The sequence below is a fragment of the Corvus kubaryi genome, unplaced genomic scaffold, assembly GCF_017639235.1.
Source record: "Corvus kubaryi isolate FWS band 111438036 unplaced genomic scaffold, C.kubaryi_AGA036_p1.0 124, whole genome shotgun sequence".
NCBI lineage: Eukaryota > Metazoa > Chordata > Aves > Passeriformes > Corvidae > Corvus > Corvus kubaryi.
Window position 1 is genome coordinate 1,137,183 of NW_024580659.1, and position 12,006 is coordinate 1,149,188.

The 12,006-nt window shown below is 48.7% G+C and overlaps 1 protein-coding gene across 1 annotated transcript in view; it reads right to left on the bottom strand.

Moving 5' to 3' along the window:
• HEMK1 (HemK methyltransferase family member 1) overlaps positions 1-11,885 on the bottom strand; it is a 28,174-nt gene extending 16,289 nt beyond the window's left edge. The window contains exons 1-5 of the mRNA XM_042018770.1: positions 11,706-11,885; positions 10,578-10,659; positions 8,866-9,241; positions 8,308-8,399; positions 7,216-7,309 (exon numbers count right to left, since the gene is read on the bottom strand). Coding sequence (XP_041874704.1) covers positions 7,216-7,309; positions 8,308-8,399; positions 8,866-9,126 — 447 coding nt within the window. The 5' untranslated portion in view covers positions 9,127-9,241; positions 10,578-10,659; positions 11,706-11,885. The remainder of the gene's footprint in view (positions 1-7,215; positions 7,310-8,307; positions 8,400-8,865; positions 9,242-10,577; positions 10,660-11,705) is intronic.
• Between the last annotated feature and the right edge of the window lie 121 nt (positions 11,886-12,006).

The following is a 12,006-nucleotide window of genomic DNA, read 5'->3' on the forward strand; positions in this document are numbered from 1 at the left end:
CTGCCAGCACCCAAACCACAGAGGCTGCAGAGCTGCAGCCCAGGCAGAACCGGCTCAGGCTCAGCCGGGTTCCACCCCGAGACAGCCGGGAGGAGGCAGCAGAGATTCCTGGGCTCAAGGGTAGCTGCAGAGCCGAGCACAGGGACAGAGCTCAGGGGATCCTCTGCTACAGCCCAGCACCGGGGATTGACCCATCATACGTCTCTGCCATCAAAAAGGACAAACTAAATAAAACAAGAGGAAGTGAGGAACGGGAAAGGCAAGGGTGGAAGTCACAAACTCCCACTGCATTCAGTACAAGCAGCCTTTTTCCACGCCCCAGAAGAAAGCGGGGAAGACAAGGTTCCAGGGTAAGAGCTGGGGTGGCAGAAGGCTCTAAATTCCCAGGTCAGTCAACTGGACAAGGAAAGCAAAAAACCCAGGAAAACCCTGGTAACCTTCTCTCTGCTCTTGCACACTTCCTGGGAATATTTTACTTATTTGTGTGCTTTCCAGAAACTTCTGTTCTCAGAATCCAGGACTTTCCATAGAGCCTGATCTGATACTAACCCAACCACCCCTCCCCTCTTGTTTACCCACTTGGCTGCTAATCAGCACATGACAAAACACCACAAAGCCAAGCTGGAAACCCAACTCCATGGCAATGGCCCTAGAAGATCCCTGCCACATACCCTGCTTCCAAAACCAAGCCTCCAAGCCACCCCACCGCTTCATGGGCAGGCAGGGGTTTTGTCCTGGGCTCTTCTCCCTGGCACTGTAGTAGGAAAGAGAAAAATCACAGAATATTCTGAGTTGGAAGGGACCACTGAGTCCAGCTCTTAAGTGAATGGCCCATGTGGGGATCGAACCCAATGTTGCACAAAGCCCATGACCTCCCACTACAAATGTATGGGAATCAAAGCACCTGAATAACTGCAGGGGGGCCACTAATCCTGAAAGAAAGGGTGGCTTTAGGCAATGAAAAACAAACACGTCAAAGCATACCTAACACTGAGGAAGGGGTTTGGCTGAGGTCACACAGCAGCAACTCCTGATGTGTCAGGGCACATGCCACGTGCTGCTTCATCTGTTGGAGCACAGGCTGTGACAGCACCCAGAAATTACTTTACCAACAGGCAGCAACCCATACGTGCTCGTGCCCAAGAGACATCACCACAGCTGTCACATCTAAATTTAGCCATGCCCGAGGGGCAGGAGTGGATCCAAGTCACTGTACACTGTACACTGACCATACTTCAGGTGTCCAGCACAGAGCTCTATCCAGGCACACCTCTCCAGAAGCAAGGTATTTTCTTTCTCTGCAGATACTTGTACTGACCACTGCCAGACACAGCATCTGGACAGATGCACTAATCTAGCTTGCTAATCCCCAGCTCTAGTTACTTGGATGTTTGAAAAGAGCTGGGGGGAGGAAATGAAATTTTTTTTCCCTCACGTGGGAATCTCCTTGAGTCCCATCTGTTACAGCCATTTTATAGCTTTTCTCCAGTTCTAGTCCCACATTCTGCTTTCACTGATGAGCTATAGGACTTGGCTAAAACACATGGAAACAGGAGCCTCTTTCAATCACAACAGGGAGATTAAAACCCCCCAAAAATACAGGCATTAACAACAGAGAGATGTGTGAGAACATATTAAAAAAGTCTATGTAAGTTAACCTGGGAAACAGGTTTGTGCATGTCTTAAAAGAACTGCTTTCAGCAAATTTTATCTTTAAATTTCCATTTTTCAGTCTGTCCTGAAAATTACCAATTTGGAAGTAATTCTATGCACTATCAGGGTCTTGTTTTCTTGCATAGGAAGCCAGCAGAAACTACCACCACAGTTCATCTTGACCAGTCAGCCAGGTACAGCCCTGTTTCTTCCATCCTTTCCTTTTGAACAAGAAGAAATCTGTCTGGGGAAAACATTCTGTCCTGATTTTCAAGTGGCCAGCAATAGACTCTTGCTAAGCTGTTTCAGCATTTAATTACACTGTCTGGTGAGATGTGCACCTTTTCTTCTGGCCTGCAGTTATAGTGCTTATTATACACTTGTCTGGGAAACAGAGGGACTTCAGTTTTCAAATTTCTGCTGTCTGTGCCAGGTAATTTACCCCTAAGCTTGTTTTTGATGAACTAGACAGTCTTTAACAACAAGGCAGACTTTTTCAAGCTATTAATTCGCATACTGTTTTTTCTCCAAATCTAATTTTCCACTTCTTCTTCAAGCAGTCAGTAACATAACTGGACATAATAGTTCTGCAGCTATTCCACTGCTGCAATACTCATTTAATGCTGCTACATGCACATGGGCACTCCCCTGTCCCAATGCAAGGATCCCAGCAGCCCACTGAGCAGCAGAAAGCATGTGCTCCTGGTCAGCCAATACCCCTAATATACTGGAGATCCCAAATCTTTCTCCAAGCCCTTCTGGCAGCACAAGTCCCTCAGCCACAAGGCACAGGCTGCTCTATTTGTCTCTCTCTATATGATCCCATTAAACACTTGTGCCTAGCTCAAAGGGCAATTCCAATTGCTCTGCAGCAGTAACAGGCTCCCTTCATGATTTCCATTCCCCAGCCTCTGTGCCACAGCCCACTTGCAGAAAATACTGCTCTCCTCCAACACACTGATGAAGTATTGCCCATCATACGGGCAAAATCTGATCTGTGAGGCCACAACAGCAATGCTCCAACTTAAGCACATTTGCTTACAGCTATATTTTGACAGATAGCAGTCAATTTTTGATTTGTTAAATAATGCTCTACTGCATTTATGTTTAATATACCTTATACAAGTCTACACATATTTCAAGAAAGGACCTTAAGCTAATGTCAAGACAAAGCACTATTAGCCTTCTCACTTCCCAAACTGGGAGGCACATTACACAGAAAGGGGAAGCAGCCTTCCCTTGAAGAGACAACTGGTCAGAGGCAAAACTATGAAAAAAAGCCAATCTCCTGACTCTTGATTAATGGCTGTACTCACTAGACAGTGTGACCTTTAGACCTTTCCAAGAAGTATCCATCTGTGTTAAAGAAATTAGGGAAATGAAAGGACATTTCTGCATCTAAGGGCTCCTTTCAGCCCTGATTGGAACAGAAAATATGTCACTGCTTTGAAATAGAACACTAGAGAGAAAAAGGGCCCACCTTGCAGTCTGTTTATTTGCATATACAGGTCAGGAAGGGAAAATTCTCCCTTCTCTGTGTGCTGGACCTTCTTGAAAGGTTAATGATTATGTTTAGCTAGAAGTTAAACTTCATGAAAGGTTTCTCTAAGCCAATCTTTGACTCAAGTGCTTTCACAGAACACCCCACACAATGAATGCCATTCCACAGGCAGGTGCAAGTTAACAGCATTGACTTCAGGTTTCAAGCATGTTATTGTGGGAAAGAAACAACCTATTTTGGGAAACAAGCAAAAGAGCTTAAAAATCACAGGTAGAAAAAGAATAGACAGAGACATAACTAAAAATTACAAATGCTGTGGTGAATGATTGAAGTGTTATACAGTAAAAACTAAATGTTTTCCTTTATGCAGCACTGGAAGCAAAGAATACACCTTTCCCACCTATGATACAAGATTTGCTCTCACATGATGCCAGGGAGGTTAGACACAGACAGACTCCAAAGAGGATTAAACAAATTAGTGGGGGACAGATCCATTAGCAATTATGAAGCAGGATGGCCCCAAATCCAGCTTCGGTAAGAACAGCCCTTAACTGCTGACTGTCAAGAGAAGGAAGGACCCCTCCACACCCACCTTTTCTCCTGTCATTTTGCTCCCACCATCTGCTAGGAGCCCGGATCGATAGCTGTGAGGCACAAGAGATGGCCATTTTTGTTTCCACTGATCAAATAAGCTTTCTCAGGACCACCAGAAATCCTGGCATAACTGATAGGGAACCGAACCGGCAGGAACCCGGCGAGCCTAAGCCTGGAGCGCCCTCTGGGTGTACCAGGCGGGTGTGCCGCGTACCCCACGCCCTCGGAGAACGCCTGGACCAAGCCGAACCCTTCCCAAAGGAAGCCATGGTGAGGCTTTCATAGAGCCTGCAGTCACCTGGACAAAACAGGAATGACGTATCCACGGCTGGCTGAATTCTCCTCCTCTTTGTCCTGTTTCTCCCAAAGCAAGGCCTTCTAAAATTTTAGAAGTTGAAAAAAATACTTGCTTTGGGAAAAGGTCTTTCTTTTCCATTAACAGTGAGAGAGCAGTGTTGAGACAGCGATGCCTTGACATCACAACAGTAATCACCTCACAAAGATAATTCATTGTGCACACCCCATAACTTTGCTCCAAACATTCCCCAGTGCACAAGCCTGGCTCTGGTGCTGCAGGAGGAAAGCTGGAAGGATGCCACATTCCAAAGACCCTCACAAACCCACTCAGCACTTGCAGCAGCCAGTCCAAAGCTTTCCTCTCAGCAGGCCAGAGCTTAAAGCTAGTTCCCTACTTTTGGCTGCCTGTCCCCTCCCCACACGGATTCCCATGGAACAGAAGAACAAAGCCACATGTGCTGAAAAAATATTCCCGGAGGGAGAGAAAAGGAGAGGGCTCATCTACCAGAGAGAACTAAATAAGCACGGGGGCAAATTTCACACAGGACAGAATAAAGCAGACAAGGGAGCTTCTCTCTCTGCGTGTGTCTCTGTCCCCAGGCCTGAAACAATGCTCGTGGTTTGAGTCATGCTGTGTTTAATTTCATGTCATTACCAAGGCACTGGGAGCAGGAGTCATAACCCTCCTGTTGCAAGCAGAGAACAATATGTGTGTCATAAACATGGCTCCCCTTCTTCTCAGAGTCGAATCAACACACGGGAGGCACCTGCAGAAGCTACGTACATAACATTAGGAAGCTAATTTTGAAGATGCCTGTGTATCTGCACTAATGAGTCAGTTTAGGGAGTCACATTTTCTCAGCCAAAACAAGACATGTGGCTTGTGTGTGCAGTCACAGATAAACTTGAACCTGGGATAACAATTAACTGCTTCCTAAAGAACAAGGACTATTTACAGAAATTATTTGGTGAAAAGTTTCAGCACTACTGGTTTTAAGAACGCTGCAGACAAATTCTAAACAAAAGGAAAGCAACAGGTGCAATGGACTTCAGCATTTCTGAAAGCAGGTATTTCCATTGCAGTTTTCAAGTCCAGTGAAGGCCGAAAAAAATTACTCTGATGAAACAAAACATAGACAAACCCGAAACCAAACACATCACACAAAGTCAGAGATGACCAGCCTGTCCTTCTAGCAGAACAAAAGGATCTGGACACCACTTTGTGCACAGGTTACACACAGGACACAGTTCCTGGAAGCAGCCATGCCCTACCAGGTGCTGCTGAATCGCTGGATCTTGTCCCCGTGGCTCTTCCTGTCACAGGAACCTCCCCAGCACATTACAAGCAAACTGTCTGTTGCCCACAGAGCTCCATTCCTCAATCATTATCATAAACTTCTGGTCTTCTGTAATAAATGTGCTAAAAATGTGCCTTCATAGGAAGTTAAGTGACAAAACAAAGTTTTGCCAGAGACAAGGTTTGGGTTAAGCTGTTTGCACTCCAGTTTTGCACTAGGGTATATTAAGTGGTTTTAACCACAGCACCACACTCCAGTTTGGGCCAGTGGAAATGCTTTTACCAAAATAAGGCATGTGAGCTCAATTAACAACATTCTCAAGCATTGGCCAGCCCAGCTTCCACTCCACACAATAGGCCTTTGTTTGGAGCCTGGCACTGCATGAGGACAATCAGAGCACAGCTCCAGAAGAAGCCTCGCCAGCAGATATTTTGACTTGCAGAACATACAAGTTCTCCCTGATTTTAATGCTCCTGTTGCATCCATGAACTAATTGGGATTTGAAGGTTGGAAATACTCTCTTGAATCATCCAGAGCAGAAGTACTGTTGACAATAACAAAGCCAACCATCGCTGGCTCCAACTGGCAAAACTATTCCTTGGAGCTCCATCTCCAAACTCAATCACCACAGCGTGATCAACCCAGACCAGGCAGAGAGCTCCCAGCCTCTCTGGACACAAGTGTCAGCACTATGATTTAGGGCCCAGCAGATTCTCCATGAGGTGCTGCTGATGCCCCACACCAAACCAAGACTCTGGTTCTAAATACTCTTCTACAGGCTGACATGAGAGCATGTCTATGCTGCAGCTGTGCTGATTCCCACTGAATGCTCTGGAACCCTCTCATGATTTCAGTAGCACCCTCTTCCTCAAAGGCACAACAGAAGCACAGGCCGTCTTTGTCTTTTAAGTTTTGTTTAACTTTTGCACATTACAACAGGCAAACAATTGAAGAAATGACTACTAGACTGAAACAGGTTTAAGCTTCTGGGACTCATAAATGGACAAGGTAAGAAGACCACTTCATCTCCAAAAGTTAACACAGGCTTCAGAAGAAAAACGAATTCTCAGAGGGTAAAAAAACCCAAACCAAACCGAAAACCCACCTCCCAAATCCTAAGCTCTCTTGCAGACTAGTAAACAGAAAGTTTCCTAGCTAAGATGGCCCATGTGCTGAAAGCTAGGCTACTGTCGGGGCAAGTGTCACCAGGTAGATCTTAAGCTCTTCCATAGCAGTGGGAACACTGGGGAACATGGAGTTTTAACTTGGTCATGTATGGCTGTCCTTTGCATTCTTATGACCAACAATCACATTTAAATCCAGTCCAGGTCAGAATTTACCTTTCAGTTTCCTGTATTTGTGCAAAAACCATCAAGGAGCCATGAGACAGACAGTAGGTGCCATTTCCTACCAGCCTGCACATGGACACTCAGGCTCTCTGGATTCCATTACTGTTTTCCTACTACTGCAGGGTTCTGCCAGCATCCCCTGGACAATGTTCAGATTTCTCTATGCAGTAAGCTACCGGGAGATAGCAGTAGAGGTTTTGAACTTTGCAGGAGTCCTTACTACAGCAGAACTAAGGAAGGCAAAGCCACCTCCTTCCATCAATGGCAATTGATTTCTGTGAAATTAAGGGATACATCAGCTTGCAACATTCCTCGCTCTGAGGCAGGAGGCAAAGGTTACCAGCATCGGTTCCAGATCACAAGCTTTGAATCACCCCCATTCTAAAAGAAGTGGAGTGATCTGATTTCCTCATCACTGCAGCCTCACAACATACCGGATGCCTTCACAGCAATGCTCTGATTGTATCGTGTCATGTAACTCACACATCCAAGCCCACCCCCACCACACCCCCCACACTCATACCTCTGTTTCAGGCCGTGGAATAAATACTGGGGGTCTCATCTTCAGGGTCAGGTCCTGGAAGTCCCACTCTCCAAGCACGTACTGCACTGGCATCCTGCAGCAGGCAAAAGGAGTGTGAACACTTTGGGGCTGCACTGGGTGACCAGAGGCACTCTCGTGCCATGCTTACCTCATTGCTAACCACAGCCCGTGCTGAGGGCCAGCAACTGCATGAGCAATGTGCATGTGCACGCTGAGGGAGCTGGGGGAGCTCCCTTCCCACAGCTGAGTTTGTTATCAAGCACTGGAATTGGGAGCTACAGGTCAGTCAGCCTCACCTTGATACCAGGAAAAGTGATGGAACAAAGAGGCCTCGAGTCTGTGTCCAAACATACCAAGTGCAGGAAGGTGACTGGAAGTAGTCAGCATGGATTTACAAAGGGGAAATCATTCCTGAGTGACCTGATAGTCACCCATGACACAATGAACAGCTCGGTGCATCAAAACCGCGTGTCCTGACTTTCCCAAGGGTTCTGACACTGTCTCCCATAACATCTTCATATACAAGCTGATGTAGTATGGACTGGATAAATGAGGTGGGCTGGAAACTGACTAAACCGTCAGGCTTGGAGGGCTGATTTCAGCAGCACAAGGCTCAGGAGAAGGCTGATCCCTAGTGGAGTGCCCCGGGAACAATATCCTGTAACACCTTAATGATCCGGGTGAAGAGACAGAGAGCACCCTTGGCATGACTGCAGGCACAGAGAATTAATTGGGAGGAGTAGTTAACAGAACAGGTGGGTGTGCTACATTTCAGAGAGACCTCTGGAGAAATGGGCTGGCAGGAATCTCCTAAAATTCAGCAAGTGGTAATATGAAATCATATAAAGTGAGGATGAATAACCCCATGCACCAGTACAGGCTGGGGCCTGACCAGCTGGACAGGGGCCTTGCAGGTGGAGGAGCTGTGCCTCTCACTTGAAGCACCATGAGGGACCAACACAGCACAGTTACTTGACATCTGAGCTGCCTTCTCCATGCTGCCATTCTCCTGGCTGCTTTCAGTCTGAAGGAAAGCCCTCCACAGGAACAAGTACAAGAGAATGCTCCTACCTTTGTAGCCGCTTGTGGCTCAGCTGCTGGATTTGCTCCTGCTGCACTGCTGTAAGTGGAGTGTAGAGACTTTTGGAATCCAGGCTCTGAAACTGAAGACAAAGTCACTTTAAAACCTGCCCACTTGTGCCACGGGGGGGGGTCCTCTGCAACCCTGCCAAGGGCATCGTCCAGGGTGACACAGGATGCTGACAAACACAATTGCCTGGGACTGCTAGAAACCAGCTGGAAAGTGATCAGAAGAACCTATCTGCACGTTTAGAAACAAACCTTCACAACTGTTCTTCTGCTACTTTTTGGTATTCACAAAAATAAGCAAAATTAAGAATCACTTCTTCAGGCAAGTCAGGGTGGGTGTTTATGTTACACTTCTGCAAAGGAGAGCATTTAAGAGACCCCTGAGTGTTCTACTGGCAGTAATAAACTATACCTCACCCTCTCTGCCATCTAAGGGAGGGTAAGTTGTTCTACTCCCTGTGAGATAAAAATGTAAGAGATTCAATCAAAATGAAAAAGTGAGAAGCACACACAGACTTTATTCTTCTCCTATTACTTAACTGTTTTTGCTCCCAGGACAAATGACACAATATATTGACTAGATTCTCGTGCTTCGGGGATCCCATTTGTCTCAAACACCTTCTGCCAGTAGTTGACCATATCAGTGGCAGTCACGAGCCCAGGTCTTGCACTGCAGCTCCGCCTCAGAGACAACTGCTTTGGACTGAGGACAGCACCCTTGCTCGGAGTCAATCGCCCTGGCACATGCTGAGGTGGGAAGCTCAACAACTTCCTGAGCAGTGGATGGGTGAGGCGTGTCATCGTGGCTTCCACACTGTTCCTTGTTGTCACCTACTGATCTGTCAGTGCTGAGATTCACCTGGTGCTACCACAAGTCGTGGGTTCTCCGCAGGGCAGCATTTGCAGCTCTTCTAGGCTAGAAAACAAGGCAAGAGAACAGCCTGAATCCATTGGGCTACCATATCACAGGTTCCCTTCTGACAGAATGCAGACTCCCCGCCCTAATCCCAGCCCACAAGCACAAAACCAATTACTCAGACCCTACAGGTAATAAAGGACTACCCCCAAAAAAGACTCATGTGACAGCCAACCAGCCCAGCCACTGCAACCCACTTCTTCCCAGAGCTGCCCATCTCCAGAGGCCAGTCTGTGCCCATGGCAGGGCAGAAGTGAGCTGCCCACACACAGGCACAGCACTCCTGCCTGTCCTTGGTCCCAGAAAGCCAGTGACACACCAACCTTCAGTTCCAGCCCTTGGCTCTCCACCCCACAGGTGGGTCACCCCGGTTTCCCTGTAGGAAGACCTTCAGTCTCTCCTAGACTATTTCTTTTAATCCTCTCTCTGTTCATAAACCTCAAGTCCTAGGTTGGCAGGGATGCTCACAGAAGACCTGGCCTTCATGGATCAAGGGTCTTTCACACTGTCACCATCCCCAGAGGGCAAAAAAGGGGTCACAGAGCCAGAGCTGAGCTGCTAAGAGCAGAGGAAGGAAAAAAATCTCACAACGTACTAGAAGGAAGAGAAACACTTGAAAAATAGAAAGGCCAGAAAGGGCAAAACCCACCAGAGGGAAGTTGGTCTCTTAAAGAAGAGAAGAGGCACAGCCAGAGAGGGAATAAAAACAAACAAGATGACTGCAGGAGACAAAGGAAATGAAACCTTACGAAACAGCTGCTGCATATCACACTTGGAACTGTGTGAGACAAACAGAACAACAACCGAATTTTCCTGCTGTGATCCATCAGAAATGAGGGCCCCTCTCCTTTCTGACTCACAGTCCCTGGAGCAACTGTGGGTTTCCCTGAGCACCCGTTCCCATTCCTCTATTTATGGCCGCTTTTCAACACTGTCTTGGAGAGGCCTCAACCTCCTCTACTCAAATTCCTCCAGAAAATCACCACACAAACAACTAAATACCTCTCCTGAGCAGCTGGCAGCTGCCCCCTAGGAATGCTGCTGCAGGGAGAGCCAGGGAGAGCGGCTCTGCTCCAGCCTGGCAAATGCTGGCACCACAGTCCTGCTCCTGCTGCACAGGGAAACCCTGGAACAGTCAGGCCTCCACTGCCCTCCTTTGTAAAATCAAACACAGCCCAGGGAAGCAGCAGAAGGAACACTCTGCAGCAAAGATCTGCAGATTGTCTTACCTGCTACCTCCTGGCAAAGGGGTGGATGCTGTAAGAGCCCAAGGATGCCCTTTGTACCATGTGAATTACTCTCGGCAGAGAGACAAACAGCCCCTATGAAAACTTACCTTTATGTTAAGTCTGTCAGCTGCAGTATTTATTCAGGAAGCTTCCCACTCCAAGGCCCTGTTTACTTCTACAAGAGAAACACTAAAGGAATGAAACATTAACAACCATTAGCGTTGTTAGGGAGGCAGAGAAGGCCTTAATTGGCCGTGGTTGAGATAATTTGCACAGAATCACAGAATTGCTGGGGTTAGAAGGGACCTTTGAAGATCATCCAGCCCAACTTCCTGACCAAGGCAGGCAACAAAGGAACGTGGCCAGGTGGGTTTGGAATGTCTCCTGAGAGGGAGACTCCATAACCCCCCTAAGCAGCCTATTCCAGTGCCACCCTCAGTGTAAAGAAGTTCTTCCTAACGTTGAGGTGAAACTTCTTGTGTTTTACTTTATAGCCATTACTCCTCATCCTGTTACTGGGCACCATCCTCTTGACAACCTCCTTTGAGATCTTTACATGCATTGAGATCCCCTCTCACTTTTCTCTTCTCTGGACTAAACAGGCACAACTCCTGCAAGTCTCTCCTCATAAGACACATACTCCAGACCCTTCATCATCTTTGTTGCCCTGTGCTGGACCCTTTCCAGTGGCTCCTTGTCTTGTCTCTCTTAATAAAGGAGACCAGCTACTGATGATGTGAAGCAGCATGAGGTAGCATGCTTCTTCTTGCTACAAACACCTGTCTGCACACAATTAAGGAGCAGATTTTCTTTCCCCCCTGCAGTTCCGTGGTTTGGTCCTTTCAGCCCCAGCTCCCACTCCCTGTAGCCTCACAAGTGCACAGGTGGATGTGGAAAGGCCCAGCCACTCGCACTCTCGGTCCTGCCCTACTCACAGGCCTGAGCAAGGCCTGGACCTCGCACTGTCCAAGTCTCTTTCCAGCTGCTGTCAGCGTCCGGCTGAGCCGGCGCCGCAGAGCCCCGTGATCACATCAGAGAGGGCAGCCTGATGCTGCCGACCCGCGGCGGGGAACGAGCCCTGTGAGCAGCGCCGGCACCGGAGTCCGGCTCCTCTTCCAGCCTCTCGGCTTTCCCTGCACATGCAACACCATGACCATGGCGGGGGCTCCCTCCGCCTGAGGGGAGAGTGGGCCCGGGGCTGCTCTGAGGCGAGCGCGCGCACAGCGACGCCTCACCTCATGGCTCCCTGCGGGGTGGGGGGCACAGCCGGCTCGCCCGGGGACCGGGGGCACAGCCCGCTCGCCCGGGGACAGGGAGCACAGCCGGCTCCCGTCCCACGGCAGGGCCGTGAAAGAGCAACCGAGCGGCTCCCGCCGCTGCCGAGAGCAGCGCCGGCCCGCGGCCGCCGCGCGCATGAGTGACGCATGAGTGACAGCCGCACCGACCAATCGCGAGCCGAGCCCCGCGGGCGCCGGCCAATGGCCTGGGGCGGCGGGCGCCGGAGCGGGGCGGGGCCAGCGGCGGTGCGCGGAGCCG